Source organism: Diplodia seriata (genome assembly GCF_021436955.1).
Source record: "Diplodia seriata strain FDS-637 chromosome Unknown scaffold_3, whole genome shotgun sequence".
NCBI classification, from domain to species: domain Eukaryota; kingdom Fungi; phylum Ascomycota; class Dothideomycetes; order Botryosphaeriales; family Botryosphaeriaceae; genus Diplodia; species Diplodia seriata.
The window spans coordinates 2,302,615-2,326,448 of record NW_027117310.1 but is presented as its reverse complement, the minus strand read 5'-3'; the positions used below and the strand labels follow the sequence as shown (position 1 = coordinate 2,326,448).

Below are 23,834 nucleotides of genomic sequence, written 5' to 3'. Positions count from 1 at the left end.
GAACTCCGTGATTCTCCAGGCGTGCATGCAGCTGAGGGGGAGTGCAATGTCTATCTTCGTCACTTGGCCAGCTGCCTAGGAGCAAGGCTGGGCTTGCCAAGCACTGCGGACCCGCGGTGGCTGCATTTTGGCGTTGTAGTTGCCTCGCACAAGGCTATCCGAAACGGGACAAAAAGGAGACCGGATACGGGATGCTCGACGGTGATGCGAGGCAAACCCTGCTGAGCATCACAAACCATGTACATAGTTCAATGCTCTTAACGGGACAACACTGTTGTCCACCGTGTCGTATTCATGCCCAGATGGATGGACGCTTTCGACGATTCTCGCTACGAAGACGACGATGGGAAGTAAAGCAGAAAAACAAGGCAGCAATGACAGTAAAAATTGATATCCAACGCCATCCAACACCCCGCTTAGCGAGACGTATATAGCCGATTCTATGTTCGGCTCAAGTTTAGTCTGATAATGATCCAGCTCCCAGTGGAGGAGAATAAAAAAAAAGAAACATGAACATCGGGAGAAGCAATTTTCCCACCCAAAATCGTTGCACACGTGCGTATTAGCCAGCCAGCCGAGGCCCCATCACCCAAAACCACCACCAGGCGCAAGTTCTATCCGAGCACATCAACCCTCACACTTCACACCCCTTCTCCTGCCCGCCGCGCTCTCCTCGTCCGCCGCCGCCTTTCTGGCTCCGAACCGGCCACTCGACTGCTGCGGCGACGGCGGCGCGTGCAAGATCTCGACCAACCGCCTCACCACCTCCTTCTGGCCATTGTCCCCCAACCACTCGCCCCTCCTCCTCAGCCCCCTCGCCAGCGCCTCCACATCGTCCATGTCACCGCCGCCGACGGTGGCGTCCAAGACCAACCCCTCGACGTCGAACTCCCCGTCGGCGTCGGCGTCCTCCCCGCCGCCGCAGCAGCCGCCGGCCGACGAGGCGGGCGGCGACAGCTCCGACGAGCAGCAGGACGGCGACGACGGCGACGACGACGACGGCGCGGTCAGGAGCTCCAGCGTGCGCCGCAGCCGCTCGTACGCCGTGTTGAGCTCCGAGTGCGACTGCTCGAGCCTGCCGTAGCGGTCGCTCAGCACGGCCAGCTGGGCCTCGAGGTCCTTGGCGTGCTTTTCCTTGCGCTCGCGGAAGGCGCGCTGGGCGGCGCGGTTCTGGGCTCGGCGGCGCTGAAACATCCATCTGTCGTCAGCTCTTGTTTTCTTTCACATTGTTCCACAGCCGCCGCCGCCAATGTGGAGAGAGAGAGAAAAAGTTGCTTATTCGCGGAAAATCCACCCCTCCTCCTTCCCCACGTTGACCGGTAATCTTTTTTTCAGGTCGCACAAGACTTGCAAGGTTCAGGGCTAAACGCACGATAGATAGGAAATAATAGTCTCAACAAGAAAAAAACAGGCAATGACTTGGAAAGTGGGAGGAAGATTCGGCACTTACACCACTCGTCACATGCGTTCGCTCAACGTTCGCTGTCGCCGCGCCTCCGCCGCCACCGCCGACACTGCCGCTGCCACTTCCAACGCTCCATGTACTCCCGTTGCTAGCGCTCCTGTCCGGTGGCATGCGTCCGTGCCCGAAGCCTTGCTCGTTGACGATCTGCAGAGGGAACGTAGTCGCCGTCGTCGTCGTCGCACTCACGCCGTTTTCGAGCCCGCCGGTGGCATATGTTCCCAGATCGGCGTGGTTCTGTTGCGGGGAACATACGTAAGGGGGGCTGGGCAGCCCTCCTGCAGCGGCTCCTGCAGCAGCGGCAGCGGCGGCGGCAGCCTCGTCGGCCGAGCTGAATTCGGTCGGGGTGACAGGGAGGCCGGTGGTGGCGTAGGCAAATGGGCTGTGATAGGATGGTGCGTGGCGCGACTGGGCTTGAGGGTTATGCTGGTGGTAGGAAAGGGGCTGCTGGTGTTGCATTTGCTGGGGCTGCTGCGGGGCAGGGGTCGGCGTGCCCGCCGCGTCAAACGTTGCTGTTGAGGTCTGTATTTGTGGTTAGTTAGTGGCTGAGAGGACGCGTTGCCATGTGCTGCGACTGTCTTGTTGCGGGAACACCAAAGCCACGATCATGCCATACGAGAACGCAAAGTATGCATGCGGGAAATCTGAGCGACGGGAGTGGTTGCGGGGCTCAGCGGGCCGTGAAGATATGACCAGGGTTGGAGCGATACGAGGTGGAGATTAGTAAACGAGGCTGGTGTACGTACCGGCGAGGCGCTGAGGCTAGGTAGGCTAGCGAGGTCTGGCGGTGCGTACTCGTAGTAGGTGGCTTGTGGGTGTTGCGCGTAGCTCTCTTGGTGCGGTTGCCAGTATTCGTATTGTTGTGAGGCCATGATCATGGAAGAGAAGGGGAGATAGGAATGAGTAAGAGGTAGAGAAGGGAGAGGGAGGACGTGAGGGTCGCAGCACAGGACTGATCAGGCTGGGAGGCGAAGGAGTCCTGTAGCCTGTATGTAAATAAGCTCGTAGGGCTGAGGGCTGGTGCGGAAATGCGGGGGCTGCGCAAGTGCTCGGCGCCAGCCTCGACGGAACCGCAGCGCAGGTGAGAAGTCCAGGGTTGGTAGGAGGGTCGACGATGGAAATGGGTGTGCGGGAAGGCTCGAGGAGTGGAAGATGACTTATAGATCGCTGATGCCGCTCGTGCGGACGCGGACGGGTGCCCTCAGGCGTGATGCACGTCGTAGGGCAGCGGCTCCACGCTCGCGTGCTATTTGTTGCAGAACATGGGCCGGGCAGACGACATGGGCAGGTTTACTGGACAAGGTCTCCCGAACTGAGCAAGGAGAGGGCGGGTAAGCACCAAAGCCACGCATTTGGGATTTTCGCGTCATTTCCGGGGGTGGTGTTGCTCTGAGCTGGCGAGGCAGAGAGAGCAAGTCGCACTGAGCGTACGTCCGATGACCGAGCTGAGGCAGCGATTGGGTCCAACGGTCCAGGACGGCTGCGGCCCGCTCATCGAGAACAGAGAGATGGGACTGAGGGCTGGACGCCGCCTTCGGCTCCAGTCGAGTGCTGCCAGGCTCGGGCGTCAGCCTTGCAGCAAAACAGCATGCCCAAGGCTGGCCGGACATAGCGGCTTGCCGCTTCTTTGCTCGTCCGGGGCAGGGTTCCGCCCATGAGCGCATGAGCGCCATTAGTCAATGTCAGCGTCAATGACTAAACGCCATGTGCCTGACGTAGGGCAGCCGGGAGGAAGTAACGCCTGCAGGACGTCTGGTCCAGCGCGAGCCTTATCTGGTAGGGCTGAAGGTGAGATTTGGCTCTCGGGGCCAGCAGTACCGCCCATGCACGGAAGCTGCTGCGCCGCTGGCGCGGGACTGCTCTGGCTGGCCATGCCGAAGCAACTTGATACGAAGGCCTGTCGGCTTCGCGTTGCTGCTCTCCGCAATGCACGTCGCTGGAGCTAGCCGGATGCCTCCACCGCCAGCCCTAAAGCAGGTGTTCTTCTGCGCCTCCTATCTCAAGAAGCCAGACAAACACCTACTGGAACGAGGGCGAGTAGACCCTGACATCTGATTGAAACACAAGGCAACCACACTGGGCTTTGCAAGCCCGCGCGATGCTTGGACCGCATTGGCCGCCGGTCGAGAGGGGACGAAGGCGATCATAGCCTGGGTTGAGAGGGTGATGTAGGCGCGGCACGCGCTTTGATTGTACCTATTTCCCTGATTAGCATCCGCAGCCAACGCTCCGACGTTTGATTGGCGGCATGGCTGCATAGCTGCAGTGAGCGCGGAAAGCAGGGCCTGGCGAACGCGACGGTAGTTGTCATGTGGCGGGAGCGAGTGGGAACTCCGTTGCCAGCCGTGCATCATGCAGCTTAAGCGATGCGGGACGTGACCAAACAAGCCGCCCATCGCCCAACATGGCCACACTAGACCACCAAAGAGGCTATTCTCCCGGCACTTCGATCTGGCCTCGACCTCTATCGGGCCTCGAAAGTATGATCGCCGCCCTACAGGACTCCCTTGTGAAGCCACACCAGCAAGCTTGCAATATGGGATAGCACAAACTCACCGCTCCATACCCTTGAAGCCTCGAATATCAGACGTGTCGCGGGCATGTGCTCGATTTGGCAAGTGCTGACCTCCACACTCCCTGGTTCGTAGGGCGTTCCGGGTAGCACACAGGGCAGAAACGTCGGGCGGAGGTCCGAAAACGGCTACACATTGCGGTAGCCGCCCTCACAGAGCGCACAAGGCTGAACCGGGGGGCTGCCGCTCTTATTCCACCATCAAACGCCCGTTCGTAAGCCCTACCACGGCGCGCAGCAATCGTCGTCGCCACTGGCGTAGTCCAGTCTTGTCGCCCACGTACCGCCCGGCTTTGCGCTGGGCAACTTCATGTGGAAAGCCTGTCATGGAGTTCGCGTTGTGCTAATCAAATGAAAAGACGATAGGGGACCAGTGCGTACCCGTGCCGTGCATTCCGCCGTTATCCGCCCCAACCTCTGTGGAGAAATTGACAGAACTGCACGAAGGCCCGCGGAAGTAGTGGGACATCTGGCTGCCGGCTGGGCCCGAAGAAGCGAGCCCGTGGTAAACGCCGGCGATAGTGATGTGTCGCAAGTCGGACGCAGCGGTAACGGAACGAAGAAATCGAACTCACGACCCAGCGCAGTGGGCAGGAAATGCTGCAGACGCAAATCAATCATTTTATATTGCTGGAATTGTCGAGCTTGCCGCCAAAATTCCGTTCTCAGTACAGCTGCTTGACGAGGCTCGCGACCTTGTCGTAGAGCTCTCCTGAATCTTGTTTCGTAGCCCTTTTGACGATAACGGGAACTTGGTCTTCCCCGACGTTACACTCCCCCAAGGTCTTGTGTAGACCAAGAGCTTTGACCAACATCAAGATGGCGTCACCGACCTTGGTGGCGTCCTGTTGATCATCACCAGTCCTCGTCAGGCCAAGGAAAGGAGCCAGCCTGGCGATTTGCGAGGCAGCCTGGGGATCTTGGGCCTTGAGCTTAACGACGTGCCCGAGCGTGAGGCAGGAGGTAACCCCATGCGGAATGGAATACGGAGAGCCCAGGGCGTATCCGAGAGTGTGGCTTAGACCCAGGGGACCCTTGACGTTGAGGCCGAGAAAGCACAAGGATGCGAAAGAAGCGAGCTGCAGTTGAGTAATGTTATCCTCATTTTTAGGGTCATCTTGGTATTTTGGGAGGCCGCTGAACAATCTGGATGCAGCTGACAAACAGCTATCCTTTGCCGGAACTTCGGTAGCCGTCGAGTGGTAAAGCAGCTCCACGGCATGGTCTAGGGCGCGAAGCCCCGTCGACATCCACAGCTGCGGAGGCGTTTCCAGGGCGAATTTGCTGTCAACTCGTTAGCATCTCCGTCGGGTCTTAGTCCCGACCTACTCACGAATCGTAGATGATGACGTGAGGTGCCAGCTCAGCGTGGGCCACACCAGTCTTCGTTCCATCTTCCTGGGTGTAACCTGCATTGAATGTGCACTCGGCAGCACTCAGCGTGGTTGGGATGGTGATGTGAAAGAGGAACTTGCCAGCCTTCTCGTTGAGGCGATAAGAGATGGCTTTGGACGAGTCGATTGGGCTTCCACCTCCAATGGAGATGATGGTATCGATGCTCGGATCCTCGATAACCGCCTTGGTTGCCTCGTCCAGTTGAGCAACAGGAGCATGTTGCTTGATGTTCGAAAAGGTCCCGGCGTGGTGCTTCGGTCCCAGCAGTTGCTCGACCTGTTTGATGAGAGGAGTCTTCGTCGCCAAAGAAGAGCCAGTGACGATGAAAGCCTTGGAGGATTCCGTCGGTAGAGATTCCACGAGATGGTTCTTGACGCTGTGGGGGCCATACCACAACGCCTTGAGGTGGGTGGGCTTCCACAGGCCAGTTAGCGGGCTACTCGTGGCGTCTGTCATGGTGCTTCTGCAGCGAAATGTCGGATAAGCTCTGGTCACAAGCAGGTCAGTTTTAGGCTCTCTCTCCTCTCTCGCTCTCTTGCTCGCGAACTTGTGAAGATGCAGGCAGAAGCCAAAGCTCCGAAGTGGGACAGCGACAGATTGACAACCATCTGAGGTGAGTCAAGTGATCTGTCTGTCATCCTTGGCCCCGAACGAGGCTCTCAACGCGGCACGGGATGCGCTGAGGCTTCATGTGTGTGCAGCACTTCGCAGCGCCAACATGCTGAGCGCGCGGCAGAGAGCTCACCGTTGCAGTTGGGAGGAAGTCTGGGCAAGTCTCTCGATGACGCGAGGCGGCATAATTACGTACCTCAGTCTGCTGATGATGGGTGCGGTGGCTTTCCACGAGAGTGCAGCAGCTGGGGCGTGGTAAACGTAGCAAGTACGTGATGACGTAACGACTCTCCAGCTCGGACGGCAGGAACGACTGCAGGTAAACTTCGAAGATCCCCGCAACATGTCGGCTTGGGAGCGCAAGGTCTTTTGAAGGATCACAAATTACCACGAGGGTTGCCCAGTGACTCCCAACTTGGCCTGCTCCCATGCGTGTCATTGGCGTGTTCGTTGCTGATAAACAACTTCCCCGCGCGATGACCAACGCTTTCGACATCCATCGGGAACCCCGCGGTTCACTTGCCGTGCATCTCCACAGTAGGCTACTACTTAGGTATGTCTAGATGCAATGATTATACAGTCTTTAACCCCACATCTACGTCCGGACATTTGCTTCAGATGTCCACGGAGAAAGACTCAGTAAAGTCGCACCTACATCTGAACACTAGCTTCGACTGCCACCGTAAGTAGGCTCAGATTATCTGCAGCCCTCTATGTCGCCGCCCTCAATCGTGGCACAAGTCTGTTGTTCAAACAGATGCAGATGACCTGTCTCACGATGCTACTGCGCTAGTTTTGTGTATTGCTGCACAAAGTCCTGCTAATCTCACGATTGCCCAACTTCAACAAGGACTTGCTTGAGGTTTGCCAGGTCATGGGCAAAACGACCCAGGAACAGCCCATCAACCCCATCAACAAGCTTTGCGAACGTTCCAGGGCCGGCGCTCCCACCGTACAATATCCTAGTCGGGCCCTTCCTCCCGCTCGCCATCCTCCTGAGCTCCTTCGTCACGTTCACCACATGGTCTGCATCAGCAGGCTCCTTTGCACCAATGGCCCAGACAGGCTCGTAAGCCAGGATCACCTCGGCGTCATCAGGAACGGCTGCTAGCACTGACGTGACCTGGGGCCGACACTCCTCGATGGCCAAACCGACGGCCTGGGAAGCAATGGAATCGTGGGTCTTCTCGCCGATGCAGACGAGAGGAATGTGTCCATGCTTCACCGCCGCCGCAGCCTTCTTCGCGACTTGCTCATCGTTCTCATGGAATATCCTCCTGCGCTCCGCGTGCCCCATTTCGATCAGCTTGACCCCCGCTTGCTGCAGCGTCAAGGGCGAGACTTCGCCGGTATATGCGCCGCTTGACTCCCAAAACGCGTCCTGTGCCCCGAGCACGACAGACGTGTCTTGCAGTATGCGTCGGGCCTCGAGAATGGTGACGAAGTCGGGGATGACGAAGAGGTCGACGTTGTTCGCTTCTGCGTGCGAAGAGAGCTCGGCAACTCCTTTAAGGTACGCGAGGGTGCGGTCTAGGTCGAAATACATCTTGAGGCTGGTGCCGACAATACGGCGCGGGCGTGGTGCGGCCATGGTGTGAGGATCGAGCGCGTGCGGAGCAGCCGAGTGATCGTCTCAGCTATGAAGGTGGGCTGTGAGGGGCTGTGATGCGTGCACAGCGTCATTCTTGTAGCGTGAGGGGCCCCATGGGCACGCTGGAATGCTACATCGGGTAACCCGAATCCCAGGGCACGGTCGCTTCTGAGACCCTGTGTGAGCGGCACGGGCTGGAGAGGACGGAGGAAGAGGCGTGCGGAGGAGGAAAAAAAAAGGGTGCAAAAATGCAAAAGTGCCGCCGGCGACTTTCGCCCGGGCTGCGTCACGATTCGCCTGCGGCCGGACCAGCTGGCTGGGCGGCAGAGTCAGTACCGTGCGTTGGGGCCCCGGACGCCGGACATCACGGCGAGACGGCACGCTGCTCGATTTTCGTTGTTGAAGCGATGGAGATGGGTTTGCGGCGAGTATCTGATAGGACAAAGCCCTGATGACGCACAGTGGGATCTGGGTTCGCACACAGTGTTCGGTTCTTCAAGCAAACGGTCGGGTTCGCCGGTGGCTACCGATGTCGCTCACGGCAGGCGCTAGCGCGGGGAATCATGAATTTGCCTGGCCCCGCCGCCTGCTCTTCCACAAATCACTCCGCCGCTCTGCTGCACGCTCCCATCCACTCCATCTCCTCGACCACATCCTCATCCTTCCCGTGGTACATGCTGCGAGAGCTCGCAGATCGTTGGGCTCGCGTTCGTTATATTGGTTAGCAGGCAATTGGCCTGGTGGAGGATCCAAGTCATTCCGGCAATCGGCGAATTAATTGTGTCCGACAGGTGCCTGTACTCGGTACGCCGCCTCCAGCGTATAACAGTCATTGTGCGCGCTTCCTGTTGCCTCGTGGACTGACACTCGGACAAAACCAGACTCCCCCTTGCGCCTTCGTTAGACTTCGCCCACCATGCACATCTCCCAAAAGCTGTACGAGGGCCAGAAGAATGGCAAGCCTTCCTTCTCCTTCGAGTTCTTCCCGCCGAAGACCGCGCAGGGTGTCCAGAACCTCTACGACCGCATGGACCGCATGCACGGCCTGGGTCCGACTTTCGTCGACGTCACCTGGGGCGCCGGTGGTCGCAACTCCACCTTGACCTGCGAGATGGTCAAAGTCGCACAGTCTGTCTACGGCCTGGAGACCTGCATGCACCTTACCTGCACCGACATGGAGAAATCCAAGCTGGACGAGGCGCTGCGCGAAGCATACAACGCTGGCTGCAAGAACATCTTGGCGTTGAGGGGAGACCCTCCACGTGAGAAAGAGAAGTGGGAAGCTACCGCCGGCGGCTTCCGCTACGCGAAAGACTTGGTCAAGTACATTAGGGAAAACTACGGCGACCATTTCGACATCGGTGTGGCCGGTTACTCGGAGGGCTGTGAGGATCAGGATGACCCCAACCTCCTGCTGGACCACCTGAAGGAAAAAATCGACGCTGGTGGCACCTTCATCGTCACGCAGATGTTCTACGACGTCGACATCTTCCTTGACTGGGCCAAGAAGGTGCGCGCCAAGGGTATCACCGTCCCAATCGTCCCCGGCATCATGCCCATCAACACGTACGCTGCGTTTATGAGGCGTGCGAACTGGACAAAATGCCACGTTCCGCCGGATTGGCTGGAGGCCCTCGAGCCGGTCAAGAATGACGATGCGGAGGTGCGTGAGATCGGCAAGCATCTGATCGCCAACATGTGTCGCCGGCTAATGGAGGCTGGCATCATTCACCTGCATTTGTAAGTGGACCCGGGTCCGCTCGCTATGATTCGTCTAACGTTACTCTGCAGCTACACCATGAACTTGGCCCAATCCACGCGCATGGTTCTGGAGGAGCTCGGCCTTACCCCGGACATGTACAGCCCGCTCGAGAAGCCTCTCCCGTGGCGCCAGTCGCTCGCCCCCGGCCGTCGCGAGGAGAACGTCCGTCCCATCTTCTGGAGAAACCGCAACCGGTCCTACGTCGTCCGTACCCAGGACTGGGACGAGTTCCCCAACGGACGCTGGGGTGATTCGAGGTCGCCTGCCTTCGGCGAGCTGGATGCGTACGGCATTGGGCTGAAGGGCACCAACGAGCAGAACATCAAGCTTTGGGGCATGCCCAAGACTGTTCGGGATATTTCCAACCTCTTCGTCAAGTACATGGAAGGCAAGCTCGACAGCCTTCCGTGGAGCGAACAGCCAATTACCTCCGAAGCCGATGTGCTCAGGGACAACCTCGTCAGCCTTAACAAGCGCGGCCTCCTTACGATCAACTCGCAGCCTGCTGTCAACAGCGCCAAATCCACGCATCCCGTGCATGGATGGGGACCCAACAACGGATACGTTTACCAAAAGGCCTATCTCGAAGTTCTTGTTTCTCCCGAACTGATCGCGGAACTGATTACCCGTATCGAGCGCGACCCGGAGATGACCTACTATGCCGTCAACAAGGCCGGGGACCTCAAGACTAATGCCCCAAGCGATGGTCCCAATGCTGTCACCTGGGGTGTTTTCCCCGGCAAAGAGATCATCCAGCCCACTATTGTCGAGACCATTTCCTTCCTTGCTTGGAAGGATGAGTTCTACCGCCTTGGAGAGGACTGGGCCAAGTGCTACACATCCGTCAGCCCGTCCCGTTACATAATTGAGGATTTGATGGATACCTGGTACCTTGTCAACATCGTGCACAACGACTTCCACATTGACAACGGCATTTTCGCGCTCTTTGACGGTCTCGAGGTGAAGGACCTTGACAAGGAACCCCATGGAACGGCGGAATCAGAGGTGAACGGCCACTCCGCAACCAACGGTGAGGCCCACACCAATGGCGAAACCAAGATCCCTGACACGGTCGTCAACGGCAACTCAACATCGGCAGTCCAGAACGGAACTGCCAACTAAAGCAATTTTTTCAACTAATTGCATCATCGGCTGCTTTTCATCCTCGCAGCCGAGGAAAAAATACTGTGCATCCAGCGTCGGCGTTTCTGGTGTTTTCAACAAAGGAGACAAAGAGTTCTCACATGCGGCGTCGGAAAACTTCTCGCGAGGAAAAATCATTCAACATCCTCCTAACGACTTTCAAGCGCTTTTCTTCAACGATACAAAAAAGGGTTGGGCATTTTCAACACACTTATGAACAAGGCGTTCTTCAACATCATACGGGAGAGGGAGGGACTTTTCAACACGACCAAGGGCATGAGCCAGATTGAATAGGTGGCATTGTTCATACCAACGACATCTGCTCATCAACAAAGGTGTTTTTGCATATCTGGAGGGGAACATTAAAAACAAAAATGGGAAAGAATTCGGGCGGCGTCATCACTTCAACACACAAGACGAGATCACGAGATTTATTATGACCTCTCAAGGGCATCGTCCGGTAAACAACATTTTCTTTTCATAGCATTTGTGATTTCGTTTTTCTTTAGTATTTTCTCCTGAGATATCCGACCCGCGTTTCGACTTGCCCTCAACGGCATGTGGGGTTTTTTAGTTTCGTTAATTTCGGGCATTTGGTGGTTGACGGGATCGAGGGGGGAGACGCTGAAACTTCTTGGGTAGCCGGTGGAAGTAGATGAGGGGAAGAGCTGTCTTGTGAGGTTGGGTGGGACAGAAGTAGTAGATCAATGTGAAAGAGTCTTGGTGCTGAACCCGTCTTGTGACCTACACTTTTTCACCATTGCATGCGAGAACTTGTTTAAAACAACACAAGGGTTTTTGTCTGATTATCGTACAGGCATTAAGAAGGAAAAAAGATATCGCTAATGGCACAGAGCTCACCAAGCCAACACTCATTATTGTTTCTTCCCCCAGCGTCTTCCATCTCTCGAAACAGTTGCAGTCCTTTCCAAAGCACAAAGCGCACCGTCATTATTAAGTCGTTATTACTCTTCCCATACCTTTCCATGCCATGCCGTGCCATGCCATGCCAAATTACCGCAAGCAGCCCTTGTAAAAGAAAAAGAAAGAAAAAGGGGGTGAGGGATTCTAATTTTTCCATTACTTCCCACACCCCTCCCCGCCAATCACGCCCGCCACCGCGCGCACGTACGACCCGTTGGACACGCTCCTGAAGTCGCTCTCATCGACCGCGACGTCGAACATGCGGCAGGCGATGCCGAGGGCGCCGCCGGGGGCGCCGTAGTGCGGCTCGGCGGGCACGTCGTAGGCCAGGAACGCCGAGACGCAGCCGTCCAGGCCGTTGCACTGCTCGACGCAGTTGGTCCACAGCGTGCTGGCGTTGAGGTAGGCGGCGTCGCCGGCGGGGCGGTCCCACGAGTAGAGCTGGTGGGCGGCGGTGAGGGCGGTCGAGGGGCGGAAGCCGGTGGTGTTCTTGTTGGTGCTTGGCGGTAGGGGGTCCGTCACGGCGCAGGGGGGCGTGATGGGGACGTAGGAGGGCCCGCCGGCGCGGGGGGCGTTCGAGTTGGGCTGCGAGGAGATTGGCGAGGCGGTGGTGGCGGTTAGGCTGGCGGCGAGGAGGGCGACGATGGTGGTGAAGCGCATGGTTGCGGTGGTTGTGGCGGCGGCGGTGGTGGTGTTCGGTTTTTCTTCCTTTTTTTTTTCCCTCCGAGCTGACTGTGGATTGGCTGCGGGGCGTTCGGGGTGGCGATTGGGTTTGGCAGTTGCGGAGGATCGATTGGATTGGAATTGGCCTTGGATGTTTTTGGAGACTTCGGAAGTGGAATTGAATGTGTTCCTTAGGGAGAAAAAGGAGATTTGTGTTGTTCGTTTATAGCAACGACGGGAGGGTATGACGTAGGTTTGGTCCGTTCGTACTGAGGGTCGTGGGCCCCTGCTAGTAGGTATATGTAGGAATGCGGGTGATTTTGAAACGGCTCGGACAATCCTGGGGAGTAGAGAGACAACGAGGCGTAAGAGTCCGAGTGTCGGAACGGTTCGGAGTTTAATATAAGCTTGCGCGCCTGATGGGAGGCAACGCTGCAGGGCGGAACACGAGCGTTATAGAGGCTAGGTACGGTGTGCAGGAGGATTGGGTTAAAGGAGGCTGGATGGAGGAGAATTGGGATGGCTTGTGACCAGCTGCGATAAGATCCACACGCGGCGCCAGGCGGCCCATTCTGGAGAGCGGGCTGGATGCCGATGTGGGCACGGCGATGGGCAGGAAGCATGCAGGAACGGGGCGGATTGGCCGGCCGATCGTGTGAGCGTGTGGAGTGGCCTGCGCGCCCCGCCAGCTCCAGCGTGCCATGCGCCGTTCCTTCCTTCGCCGTCGACATGGCGCAACGTCATGGCCGACGCAAGCGGGAAGGCGCCATGGGTGTACGGCTACGACGGGACCCTGCAACGCGACATTGTTTGTTAGGAATGGAGGGTGTGGTAACGGCGTCGGGTGTCCTTCAGCTCGTGTTTGTGTGGCGCCGATGCTTCCGCAAGACAAGCATCACGCCAGCGAGGACCCCGCCGGCTTGACCCCGCCGAGCCTGGAGCGGGCAGCTCGCAAACGAAACGGGGCTCCTGCGGCTTTGCTGCTTTCCCGACATACCACACCACCTGCTTGCCGCCTCGACCGTGGTTTCCTGTCTTCGGCATCGTGCGACGAGCCCAACCGTCATCGACCGACCGCCCGGGCCGAAACGTCGACCACGATTTCCCCAGACACGCAGAAACATTCCGGCTGCTAATGATGTAAGATGACATCGGTGATCTCTATGCGCGACATCCTGTCTCTGCCTCGGCCTTGTTTCTATGCCTGACGCAATTAAGCTGTTGCTGAACCAGAGGGCTAATTTATTGGGTCTGTATCATCGTCGGGTCCAGCTTTGGTCCTACATAGGCAGTCGAATCCAATGTCCGGACAAAGATGCGGATTTAAAAAATGCACAAATACGTCTGGATCTTAGCTTCAACTACCCTTGAATATAATACAGTGTCTGTTGTGGCCGATTGACAAAATAAATTGAACCACTCGCATCTGCCTTGATACGTAGATACTGCATCATCATGTCATTCTGGTGAATATGAAGAGCGAATCTCTCGTCCTTGATGAGCGTCGAGAATTGCATGTAGGCTGGCTATCGCCTCTTCTCTGACAGTCTTGTCGTGCCAATATGATTCTGAGTCAGGGTCGAGAGTATCGACAAGGATCTGGAGAAAGGTGATCTCGTCCTGAACTTCCTTGGTCGAAGCATTGGGATTAAGGCTGCTTAGACCCATGAGAAGACTAGACGGGAGGCCGGGTGATCGTGTCTCTTGCGGTACTTTTTGAACCTGCTGCACCTGCCTAACAGGATATCTCCCATACCCATCAAGGTCAGGCTTGAAGTCTGAGGAAACTCGGTGGAACTCGACTAGGTGGTCTTGGAAATCCTGTTCAGTGCAGAATAGGGACTGGTAGCAATCGCGGAATTTGTGATCACCTGCATGCTCTCTCATGATACCATCAGCATTTGCCGTCTCTTGGTGGCGTACGGTTAGCTTGTATCCGCAGAGGGTACAGGAACTGGGTAGTTGTCTATTGGAGGTAGGTTGATGGAAGAGAGATCGTGGACCACGCAGAAAGCGGCAAGACCACAGCTGACAGTAACATCTTCGATCTTCTTGGGCGCTTGAAACCGCCCCGTTGCAATAGGGGCAAAGTTTTGCCCTGCTATTGAGTGGTTCAAGTTAGTCTCCGATCGGTTCGGCAATGTTATGGTTCTTACTCATGAGTTGCTGAGTCCGAGCAGGCGGACTTTAGGTCGAAATCTTTTCTGTCCGGCCACCAATCGTCGAATGCAACATTCGTGCGAAAATGTTCGTCCAAGTGAGCCATCCGTTCATCCCAGTCTTCACAGGCCTTGCCACAAAACCCACAGTGAAGTACCATGTCGCCCAATTGGGCTTTGGCAGTAGGTCGCTCGGCTGCACAAACAAGGTCGTGGTTGTCTCTTTCGCTGAGCTTTCTCTGGTGTACTTGTCGGACGTGCTGCATGAACCCGTCCTTGCGGTAGAATGTACGTTCCTCTTGTGAGGCCCCGATGCAATGGTGACAATTGTGCTGAGACCAAGCTTCCGGCTCCTCCTGGCAGTAAAGGCAAGTATTATCTGCGTCTTTCCGTGAACTGCACACCCAAACTTTTTGTGGATAGTGCAGAGACTCCTCATGCCGTTTCCACAGATACTTTGTTGCAAACGGAGCTCCGCATGATGTACAGAAGAACGAGGTTTTCTCGTGAGACAACTCAATTTGCGGGACCGGTGACCGACTAAGACCTTCAGTGGAAGCGGATGGGCTTCCAACAATATTGGACTGAGTTGGCAAATCTGGAGATCGCCGAGACGAATGGGCCGAGCTTAGGGACAGGCCACTGCGGCTCTTGGATGATATGCGGCGCCAATCATCTTTGAGGTATGGCGAGCCCCTATAGTGCGGGTACGACCGCCTTCCTTTCCGTCGAGGTCGTCCTTGGGACGATGCACCGCTGTAATCAGATCTGAAAGAATGGGAGCTTCCGACTGAAGAGCAGCTGTGGTTGTCGAAGCTCTGATATCCGGCTTCTGGCTCGTTTGCCGAAGCGACGAGCGGAAAATCTACGTTGTGTCCGGTGTAAGTTCGTGGTTTGCAGATGTGCGATTGGTAGGATGCGGTCGAAGCGGTCCCAAAAGACTTCTGGTTGGGAAATTTCCCTGATCTCAGCTCAACAAGAACCTGTTTTCTGACTTCTTCGGCTATCTTTGCTACCAAATCTTGATGATCCAGCTGACTTGCAGCACTCGACTTGTTAGAGGCGCTGTTGACAGAAGGATCTACGGGCTGGTCCTGCTGAGAGCTCTGAGAGCCGCCTGCTGACGAGCACCAGGTGGGTTGGCGTGGACGGTAAAGCGGTGGCGGCGGGTAGAAGTTGCCGTTGTCGTCTGATCCTGAAATTCCCCGGAAAGACATCCACCGATCGAGTGGTTTGCTTAATCCAGCCCATGGGCCTTCCGTTTCTGACATACCATTCGCCGATCCGGAAATAGATCCAGGAGCATCTTCGCTCGGCTTGATTCCAGCGGCGTCAGGACGGATGAACCTGTGTATTATTTTGAATTTTATCATACACCTAGCCAGCTTTTCTCTGATAGATGCCTTTCTAATGGCTTTCAAGGAGGCTGCCTCTTCCGGAGACTGTAGGAAACGCTCGATTGACGTTCGGTTTGATGTTTTCGAAGCCTTCGCCAAGGCCATCACGTTTGAGATGCTCAGTTGTGAGCTGCCGGAGGAAGAGGAAGTTGAGCATAATGAGACGTTGCTCTTTTGTCGGCGTGGGGGGCACTTCGGTGACTTCTGTGTGGTGGAACGGAGCCGGGACGTTGATTTGATTGCTGCGGCGAGATGCTCAGAAGGCTTGTTATCTGTTAAATTAGTCAGTATCAATGGTCTCAAGATGAGCGTGAATACTGAAACTCGCCTGGCCTATTGCAAGGCCGTCGCGCTCTTGCGTTGTTGAACCATGTCCGGATTTTCTTCACGTCACACCGAGTGGATTTGGCTAGCTGATGCAATTCCTCACGCGATGGATAAGTGTTTTGCTGGAATTGCTGGTCTAGGAATCGTCGAGCATGTGGAGAAAGACGGTTTCGCTTTGGCTTACTTGACCCGGCAATAGAATTTCCGCGGTTTGGAGGCATTGCGACAGGCGGTTCGGAGACTTGTTCACCACGAGGATCTCCGTTGCTTCCAAAAAATTGCCAGTGAGATTCCGGCAAGTCGCCACTATGCGTGAGAGGACTGGACGCCACGTCGAGGTCCATCACATCCTGAGGTTCGATGTCTGAGTTGCCGCTATCTTGAGGCCTAATCTCCAGGCTGATGCAGTTCGGAAAAGGCGTGGGCTGGGCCTGTGACCAATGTTGCGGGTGCTCGTTCATGTTGGCCACAAGCTTTGGGGGACCATCAGTAGAGCTCATCAGTTCATCAAGGGGACCTATTCCGGGCAGATGAAGGTTGTCTTGGATGTCTTCAGTGAGGAGAGGCAAGTAGCTTCCAGTGAGCTGTGCAAATGTAGGGTCTCCAAACTCTAAAGTGTTGTTGTCGCTCTCATTCTGGGCTGAAGTCGAGTTTTCAAAGTAGTTGTCCATCAAGCTAAGATTAAAGATGCTGTTAGGAAGGTTAAGAGTTGTCTGTGGACCATAGGACGTGGTTTGGTGTGGGTTGTGGACCTCGTTAGATCTTGGGAACTCGAAGTGGTCGTTTTGGCTGTCAGGCTGAAGCCAGCTGAAGACTGTCTGTTGGTCCATGACTGATGAGCCGGCAGATTGCGGGTGTAATAATGAGTCTGATGGCATGAAAGATGAAAGTGATGAGGAATGATCATGGAATTGCCGTGAATGTTATACAATGGCAAGCCAAGCAGTGATAATGAAGGTGCAGGCTCATCAGCACCTGCACCCAGGTAATCAAGCGAACAGCCACAACACGTGATCAAATCGTACCCTTCTGAATCGCGAGTTTACTTGCAAGGACCTATCTGTAATCAAGAGGTCAGCTTTCTATTTGACTCAATATCTGAGAACATTGCTAAAGGCTGTTACCACAAGAATATGATTACAGTGCAGCTCACGTGGTCTGTCATGTAGACAACTACGTTTCACAGCCTTGTAATTAGGCTGCAGTATTCTGATCGTCTTTTGGATGAGCTTTCTCCACCCCAGAAGCGAGCGATTGGTCTTGTAGCTGGCCTCAGTTCCACGTTGTACCTACGCCATCCTTACCTGTTCATTCTCATGGCTGTCACACCCACTTCGTCTGACGCTGGTTTCGCCCAACAAGGCTCCCTAGACTGAGTAGCTCTCTCGAACGTACTCTTCCATGCATGCGTTGCTGTGCTGGGACGCCCGTCAGCTGCCGGGCTGGAGCCTCTCACTGTTGCCATAGCTCAAGCTGCCTGCAGTAAGCTTCCCATTGGCATGGAATGGGAGCAGCGACTCAACGAGGCCATGTCGTCGTTCAAAATGTACGGAAGTTGCAGGAATATGGTGTGGCTCAGTTGCAGGATCCGGGATATCCTACGCACTCTCGTCCAAGTCGCCACAGCGGGTTAAAAAAAAGAAATTACCCGGCCGCATCTGTCTTATACAGATACTGCATCAGTATATGCACATAGGCAGTTGGATACAAGATCCGGGCGTAAATGTGCGCATTTAAAGCTTACTTCTACGTCCAAATTTTATAATCAACTTCCTATGTACACCGTGGACTCCACAAGCAGTGAGGACAACCTCGGTAACCTTATTGCCCCCTACAGAGCTGAATTGTCTTCTTCATGGGCTCGCAGCGCCGCTAGCTCCACCGGCGTATACTTTTTCTTGGGCTATCTCAGGGGTCCCTTGCATTCCCACAACGCCGCCTACCGGGTACACATCGGACGTGGATCGATTGAGTTCAAGGGTCGATTGGGGTATCCTTGGTCAAGACGGAGATAAGCTTCTGCCATACAGTGCCAATAATGTTGAGAAGTTTCCAAAGAAGATGAACGTCGAAGCTATGGTTGTGAAAATGAGGGTTGAGCAGTGGGATGGCGATGGGACAGGCCGTCATTCCGAGAAAAGCACTGGAGGTAGGGCGGTAGGGCTCTAGAGGGTTCTGGCGGGGTTCTTGTGGAACGCTGGAAGATCCGGGGAACCTTGACCAAGAACATCGCGAGCACTGGATAGACTCATACAGTTCTCTCAGACTGGCAACCACCCACTGACGCTTCTTCAAAGACACAGTTCCCATTAAGCCCATGCCGTTTCAGAGCATGCCGTCAAGAATGCGCGACTATTGCATCGGTCCGATATGTTGCATGCAGGCCGGAGTAGATTGGTAGCGTGTGCGGAGTCGAAGCAACCAACTGCTTGGATGTTCCGAGTTTTACTACCCGTGCGTGCCACGAACGTCTATGAGTTAGACCTTTCTACACCGCTGGTGTTGCCTCAGCTTTCAGGCATGGAATGGATTGTTTGATACAGTGGATTCCTGCGCGAAAATGTGCGCATACCGGGCTGAATATGCATCGCTGGTGCTCAGGCTACCTGGATATCTTTGTTATCGGAGTCTGCAAAACTGCCGGGGAGGGACGGATTTTGAGGGCGGCTGTCCCCTTTTCCAGACGTGGACCTACAGCCAGCTCGCTCTATCCCGAGATCTCCCGCCCACGTCCACGGTTCCATTAAGCGTGCGCTTCTATAATTACCTGGCAACGTTACCCGACGGGCAGAAGGCTAAAAAGTGGGCTCGACAACGCGGAAGTCGTGTGTTGGCGCAATTGGCCCGCGGGGCAAAAGGTACGACGCAGGCTTCCTCGTCGCAGCAAGTCAGACAGTGTCAGCTTCAAGTATCAACGCGCTGCCACACACCACCGGCAAGCACCGCGGGCGTGGAAGGGGGTGGTCAGCTCGGGCCGCAGGGGACCGATAAGGCTGCAGCCATGGCGCGGGCGTCGCCAGCCAAAAACTTGTTGCCTCTGCTCTGCAGCACGCGCCCTTCCCCGCTTCCCAGCCAACGTCACCCGCTGTCTGGGCTCCACTCCGCTGGCCGTGACCGCCTCCCTCTGCTCTGTCCTTGTGAACCGGCCAGGTGGGCCGGCCGACACCCGCCGCGCCGCTCAACAAGAACAAGCCCGGCAGCCACAGCGGCGGTGCCTGGCACTCGGCCAATAAATACATGGCTGCCGTGCGACGCTCAGGCGGCGCAGAGGAGGGGGGGTCAGCCGCCCGCCAATGGCGCCATGTCGCACCCACTGCCTCGCTCCTCGTGATTCACATCACAAACCCATAATTCCCAACATGCGGCCTTTAGTCAGGGGAGAGTCGGGGGGCGCGGCCGACGCATGCGCGATATAAACGGAAGAGCTTGTCGAAATGCGGAATTTATTGGCAGCAGCAGAACGCAGCACCAGCGATCTCTGATCCGATCACTGATCCCCTTGCCTTGCTACCACGTTTCCTCCCCTCCCTCTTAACTTGAACCTTTCCGCCTGTCCCTGGTCCCTGCCTTTTCGCTTGCGCTTTTGCTTGAGCCTAATAAATCCGGGACCTCGCTCGCATATCAAACTCCACCTCCCGCCTCTTCTCCCGCCCAACCACCACCCGGCGTCACCGACCCTCTCAATGCCGTCCATCCACGTCATCAAATCTTCATCCGCAGGCATGCCCAAAGACAAGCTGAGCCAGCCCAAGGAGACCTTCTCCGTCTTCAACGACGGCGACTCGGACGACCTCCTCGAGGATATCAAGTGGGAGAAGAAATCGAAGCGGAGCAATCTCAACCCCGCGCCCGCGGCCTCAGCCTCGTCGACAAGCAAGCGATACGAGACCGCGACCAAGTGCAACTAAGCACCGGTACCTACGAGCTCGGGGGGGAGAGCGGAAGAGAAAGGGAAGGGGAAAGAAGGAAGCCTGCCAGGCTCAACAGGACGAGAAGAGCCACAACCCCGAGCCCACCAAGAGGAAAGCGGTTTTCCTTTTTCTTTTTTGTTTCTCTCTCTCAATACGCCCCTCGCGCTGTTGTCTTTGATCCTCTCTATCTCAGGAGCTGGTTCTCTTGAGAGTGAAGCGCGTTTTCACGTATCCAAGGCGAGAAATGACGGACCGACGTGCCCAATATGTGGCCGCGGCGGTGCGTTACGAGGTTCCAAATCCTTTGGAAGACCTCGCCGGCTTCTTTCAAGTCACGAGAAGCATCGTATGTAAGTCTCAAAAGCAAAAAGGTCTTGCATTGGCGTCGTACATCATGCTGAACCGGCTCTAGAACGACGGCTTCTCTGCGTCGCCTTTGTTACACTAATATACCCCCATTAATCGTCCCGAGCGACTCTCAAATCGCGTCGATGGATCGTATAATACTGGGCGTTCTGGTCGGGTTGAGCTATAGATCTCTTTTTAGTAACTGCTCGCTCAATGTATTTCTTTGTATAATCAAGTCATCTTTTCACAAACATAATGTCTTGTAAAATGGAATACAGAATGAAGGCATCCTCATCAAAGCCACTGTACATGTATAGTTGGATCAACATCAGGACGTAGATGTAAGTCGTAAATGCGGACAGCTTCAGCCTGACCTGCTGTGGTGGTCCGAAAGAAAGCTAAGATGCTGAGTTTCAGGGAATCATATACTTTCGATGAGTAGACTACATAGGTGTACATAGTAGCGCTTACAGGGTCGGTTGCTTCCAAAGTAATATGTCGACAAACAAGGGAAGAATGTCTTTTGTCAAACCACCTTGAATGAAACTTCTCGAACAGTTGAACCATAAAACAATTCTGACATTCGCTTTTGCACCTATCAGAAAGGGGGGAAATTCGAGAGTTCAAAAAAAAAAAAGAGAACAACACCGCAGAGTGAACAAAAGCAACATGGGAATTATAACCACCTTCCTCCGCTAACCCAGTCTAATCCTAATCCAACCCGAGCTCCACTTCACTCGTCCAGTCCTCAGCATCTCACTTTAGCTGCTGTTGCCGTAAGCCTTGTCGACCTCCTTCTTGTACTTGTCCAAGATGCCCTTGCGGTTCAGCTTCTGGGCAGCAGTAGTGAGGCCCTAGTGTAGGCATGACGTCAGCAATCGGTCCGTTCTCTCTCGAGACAGCAACAAGAAAAAAAAATGATAAAAACAAACAAACAAACAAACAGACGAACAGCTGAAAACTTACATTTTGCGGGTTCCACTCCTCGTCGGCGAGGACGACGCCATCCAAAATCTCGAACGAAGCGAGACCGCCCTTGCGGCCAGCATCTTGCATCTGCTTGAGGACATTGCTGTTGATCTTGGGGTCGTGGACAAGCTCCTCCAGGTGGTCGCCCTTGATGCCGAGTTCTCCTGCGAGCTTCTTGAGAGCGGGCTCGGCGGGAACGATGATGGCGATAGGCTTGTGCTTGTCCTGAGCGGCGTAGATGCAGATGTTGGCGACAACGGGAACGGAACGGTAGATGGACTCGAGCTGTTGTGTGTGAGTGACTATGCAACCTTCAGACTGGATCAGCCCTCAAACTTACCTTCTCAAGCGCAATGTACTCTCCTGCCAGAGTCTTGACGAGGTTCTTCTTGCGGTCAATAATGCGGAGCTGACCCTTTGCGTCAAACTCGCCAATGTCACCGGTCTTGAACCAGCCATCCGCAGTGAAGTTCTCCTTCGTCTCCGACTCGAGGTCGAGGTAGCCCTCCGTAACACCACCGCCACGGATCCAGATCTCACCCTGCGGTGGGACGTTCTTGGCGAAGTAACCAGCATCCTCAAAGTCCACCAACTTGACTTCAATGCAGCCGGGGATTTCGCCAAGGGCCGAGTCAGTGTACGCCAGAGGATCCATCAGAGCTCCCATACTATTTTCTGTTAGCGATTATCACGTCACAATAGATTGAGCCAACATACGCAGCAGTTTCCGTCAAGCCGTATCCACTGATCATAGGCGTAATGGCCATGGAAATGAAGTGTTGCGTGTCCTTCGCGATCGGGCCGCCACCGTTCATGGTAATCCTCAGCCTGCCGCCAGTAGCATCCTTAATCTTGTTGAAGACCAATGCATCCAGGAGACCGGCGCCGGGCAGACCGGTGTTCATCAAGAAGTTCTTGGCAGACAAGGCTCCCCAGAACAGGTTCTTAACGATGAAGTTGCCGCCATTGACCTTGGCCATGATACCCTTCTTCACGGACTCCCAAACGGCGGGCACGCCAACGAGAATGCTAGGCTTGAATTCGCGAATATCACCCTTGCAGTTGCGCACCGACGCATCCGAGAGAGTGCGGGGGTTACCATAACCCATGGTGCCACCCCAGAAGAGGACCGCGTTCTCAAAGACGAATTCCAGAATGTGCGCGAGCGGGAGGTAGGTAAGCAGGCCGTCGCCAGGGCCAATGTAGGGACCGACGATAACGTCAACACCGGTAACTGTTCTTCGTCAGCTTTGATTTTCTTGCACTCAAAATCCATCGTTGTTTCTTACTTGCTGCAACCACGTTCTTGTGCTTCAGCAGAACTCCCTTCGGCGTGCCCGTAGAACCACTGGTGTACATGATGCAGCACAGGTCCTCAGGGTTGGGCGGCGTAGGGTCAATTGGCGAATCCGCTCCCAGTTTCACGAGCTCTCTAAAGCTTCTAATAGTGAGGTGGGGGTGCTCGCCCTTGAGCTTCTCAATGTCCGACTGCTTGACCTCCTTGTCCACATCGTTGTAAATGACATGCTGAATGTCCTTGGCAGTCTTCAGCGGGTTGATGAGTTTGGTGAGGAGCTGGGGGTCGAGGAAGATGGCCTTTGCGTTGGTCTGCTCGAGGGAGTGCCTGAGACCCTCCTCTCCGAGCGTATCGTAGGCGGTGACGATGGGCATCGATTGCGAGCCGGCGCCTAATTTGTTAGCGCTTCCTCAAGCGGTGGTCGCGAGCATGTGACTTACCATGTGCTATCGCGAGCCATTGAGGGCTTTACGAGGTCAGCGCCGGTCAGACGATTAGGGGAGACGGAGCCTACCTGGTGGAAGCGAAGATGTGCACACGGTCGGGAGAGGTGAGTCCGATTGCACGGAAGCCGGCTCCAAGGTCTATCGCAAGCTTCTCAAACTCGACGAAGCTCATGTACTCGTACGGGCTCAGCTCGAAATAGGTCCACTTCTTGTCAACCTGCTCCTCCTTGCCATCAACCATCTTCTTGATCTTCTTGGTCTCCGTGTGTTCCTGGACGAGCTTGCGGTGGCCGAGCGCCTTCGCGTTGCCGAATTTGGCTGACGCATACTTGAGGATGTCAAAAATCGTGGCGATGTCGTCATGGGGGCGCATCTTCAGGGCATCCTTGGTGCGGTAATTGCGGCGCGGGATGGTCTCGCCCTCGACCGCTTCGTAGCCAGGAGCCTCGACAGTGAAGGGTCCCTTCTTGTAGGGCCGCGGCTGCGGCACCATTGTCTTGTAGTTCTGCGGCATGGTGGGCGCGAGTGCAGAGCTCGTTCGCACTCAGAGGCTGGTAATGAAAAGTCGGCGGGAAAGGGGCGCTGGGTGGTGCGCGGGGACTCGCGGTGGATGAAGGCGAGCGGTGCAGCAGAGAGGGAGATGGAGAGGGAGTAGGTGTGTTTGGGACGGAGCTTGCGGGCGAGTTCAGGATGAAGGCGTGGGAGCCGGAGAGTGACGTCTAGCGGGCCGTCGCCAGGAGCTACCAGCCACGAACGAATCCTGGCCCACCAGACCCTGCCTACCCATGTCACCAGCTGGCCTGCGCTCAACAAAATTCCACCATCGCCAACTGCACCCGCTGCGCGACCAGATAGC

At 55.6% G+C, this 23,834-nt stretch overlaps 6 protein-coding genes across 6 annotated transcripts; 1 reads left to right on the top strand and 5 right to left on the bottom strand.

The window, feature by feature from the left end:
* Positions 1-627: 627 nt before the first annotated feature.
* SLS55_003423 (uncharacterized protein) lies at positions 628-1,198 on the bottom strand (the record flags this gene model as incomplete). The annotated part of the gene is made up of 2 exons (XM_066774898.1): positions 628-1,170; positions 1,193-1,198. The coding sequence occupies 2 exons, from the start codon at positions 1,196-1,198 to the stop codon at positions 628-630; spliced, it is 549 nt and encodes a 182-aa protein (XP_066635017.1).
* A 3,501-nt stretch (positions 1,199-4,699) lies between these two features.
* On the bottom strand, positions 4,700-5,885 carry SLS55_003422 (uncharacterized protein; the record flags this gene model as incomplete). Its single annotated transcript, XM_066774897.1, has 2 exons — positions 4,700-5,318; positions 5,368-5,885. The coding sequence occupies 2 exons, from the start codon at positions 5,883-5,885 to the stop codon at positions 4,700-4,702; spliced, it is 1,137 nt and encodes a 378-aa protein (XP_066635016.1).
* A 982-nt stretch (positions 5,886-6,867) lies between these two features.
* On the bottom strand, positions 6,868-7,632 carry SLS55_003421 (uncharacterized protein; the record flags this gene model as incomplete). The annotated part of the gene is made up of 1 exon (XM_066774896.1): positions 6,868-7,632. The coding sequence occupies one exon, from the start codon at positions 7,630-7,632 to the stop codon at positions 6,868-6,870; it is 765 nt and encodes a 254-aa protein (XP_066635015.1).
* Positions 7,633-8,548: 916 nt separating this feature from the next.
* On the top strand, positions 8,549-10,516 carry MET13 (methylenetetrahydrofolate reductase (NAD(P)H) met13; the record flags this gene model as incomplete). Its single annotated transcript, XM_066774895.1, has 2 exons — positions 8,549-9,372; positions 9,424-10,516. The coding sequence occupies 2 exons, from the start codon at positions 8,549-8,551 to the stop codon at positions 10,514-10,516; spliced, it is 1,917 nt and encodes a 638-aa protein (XP_066635014.1).
* A 5,432-nt stretch (positions 10,517-15,948) lies between these two features.
* On the bottom strand, positions 15,949-16,837 carry SLS55_003419 (uncharacterized protein; the record flags this gene model as incomplete). Its single annotated transcript, XM_066774894.1, has 2 exons — positions 15,949-15,952; positions 16,335-16,837. The coding sequence occupies 2 exons, from the start codon at positions 16,835-16,837 to the stop codon at positions 15,949-15,951; spliced, it is 507 nt and encodes a 168-aa protein (XP_066635013.1).
* A 4,190-nt stretch (positions 16,838-21,027) lies between these two features.
* FAA4 (long-chain fatty acid-CoA ligase) lies at positions 21,028-23,492 on the bottom strand (the record flags this gene model as incomplete). The annotated part of the gene is made up of 7 exons (XM_066774893.1): positions 21,028-21,120; positions 21,233-21,520; positions 21,576-21,903; positions 21,953-22,469; positions 22,525-22,923; positions 22,973-22,998; positions 23,047-23,492. 7 exons carry the CDS (start codon positions 23,490-23,492, stop codon positions 21,028-21,030), a joined length of 2,097 nt encoding a protein of 698 aa, XP_066635012.1.
* Positions 23,493-23,834: the final 342 nt, after the last annotated feature.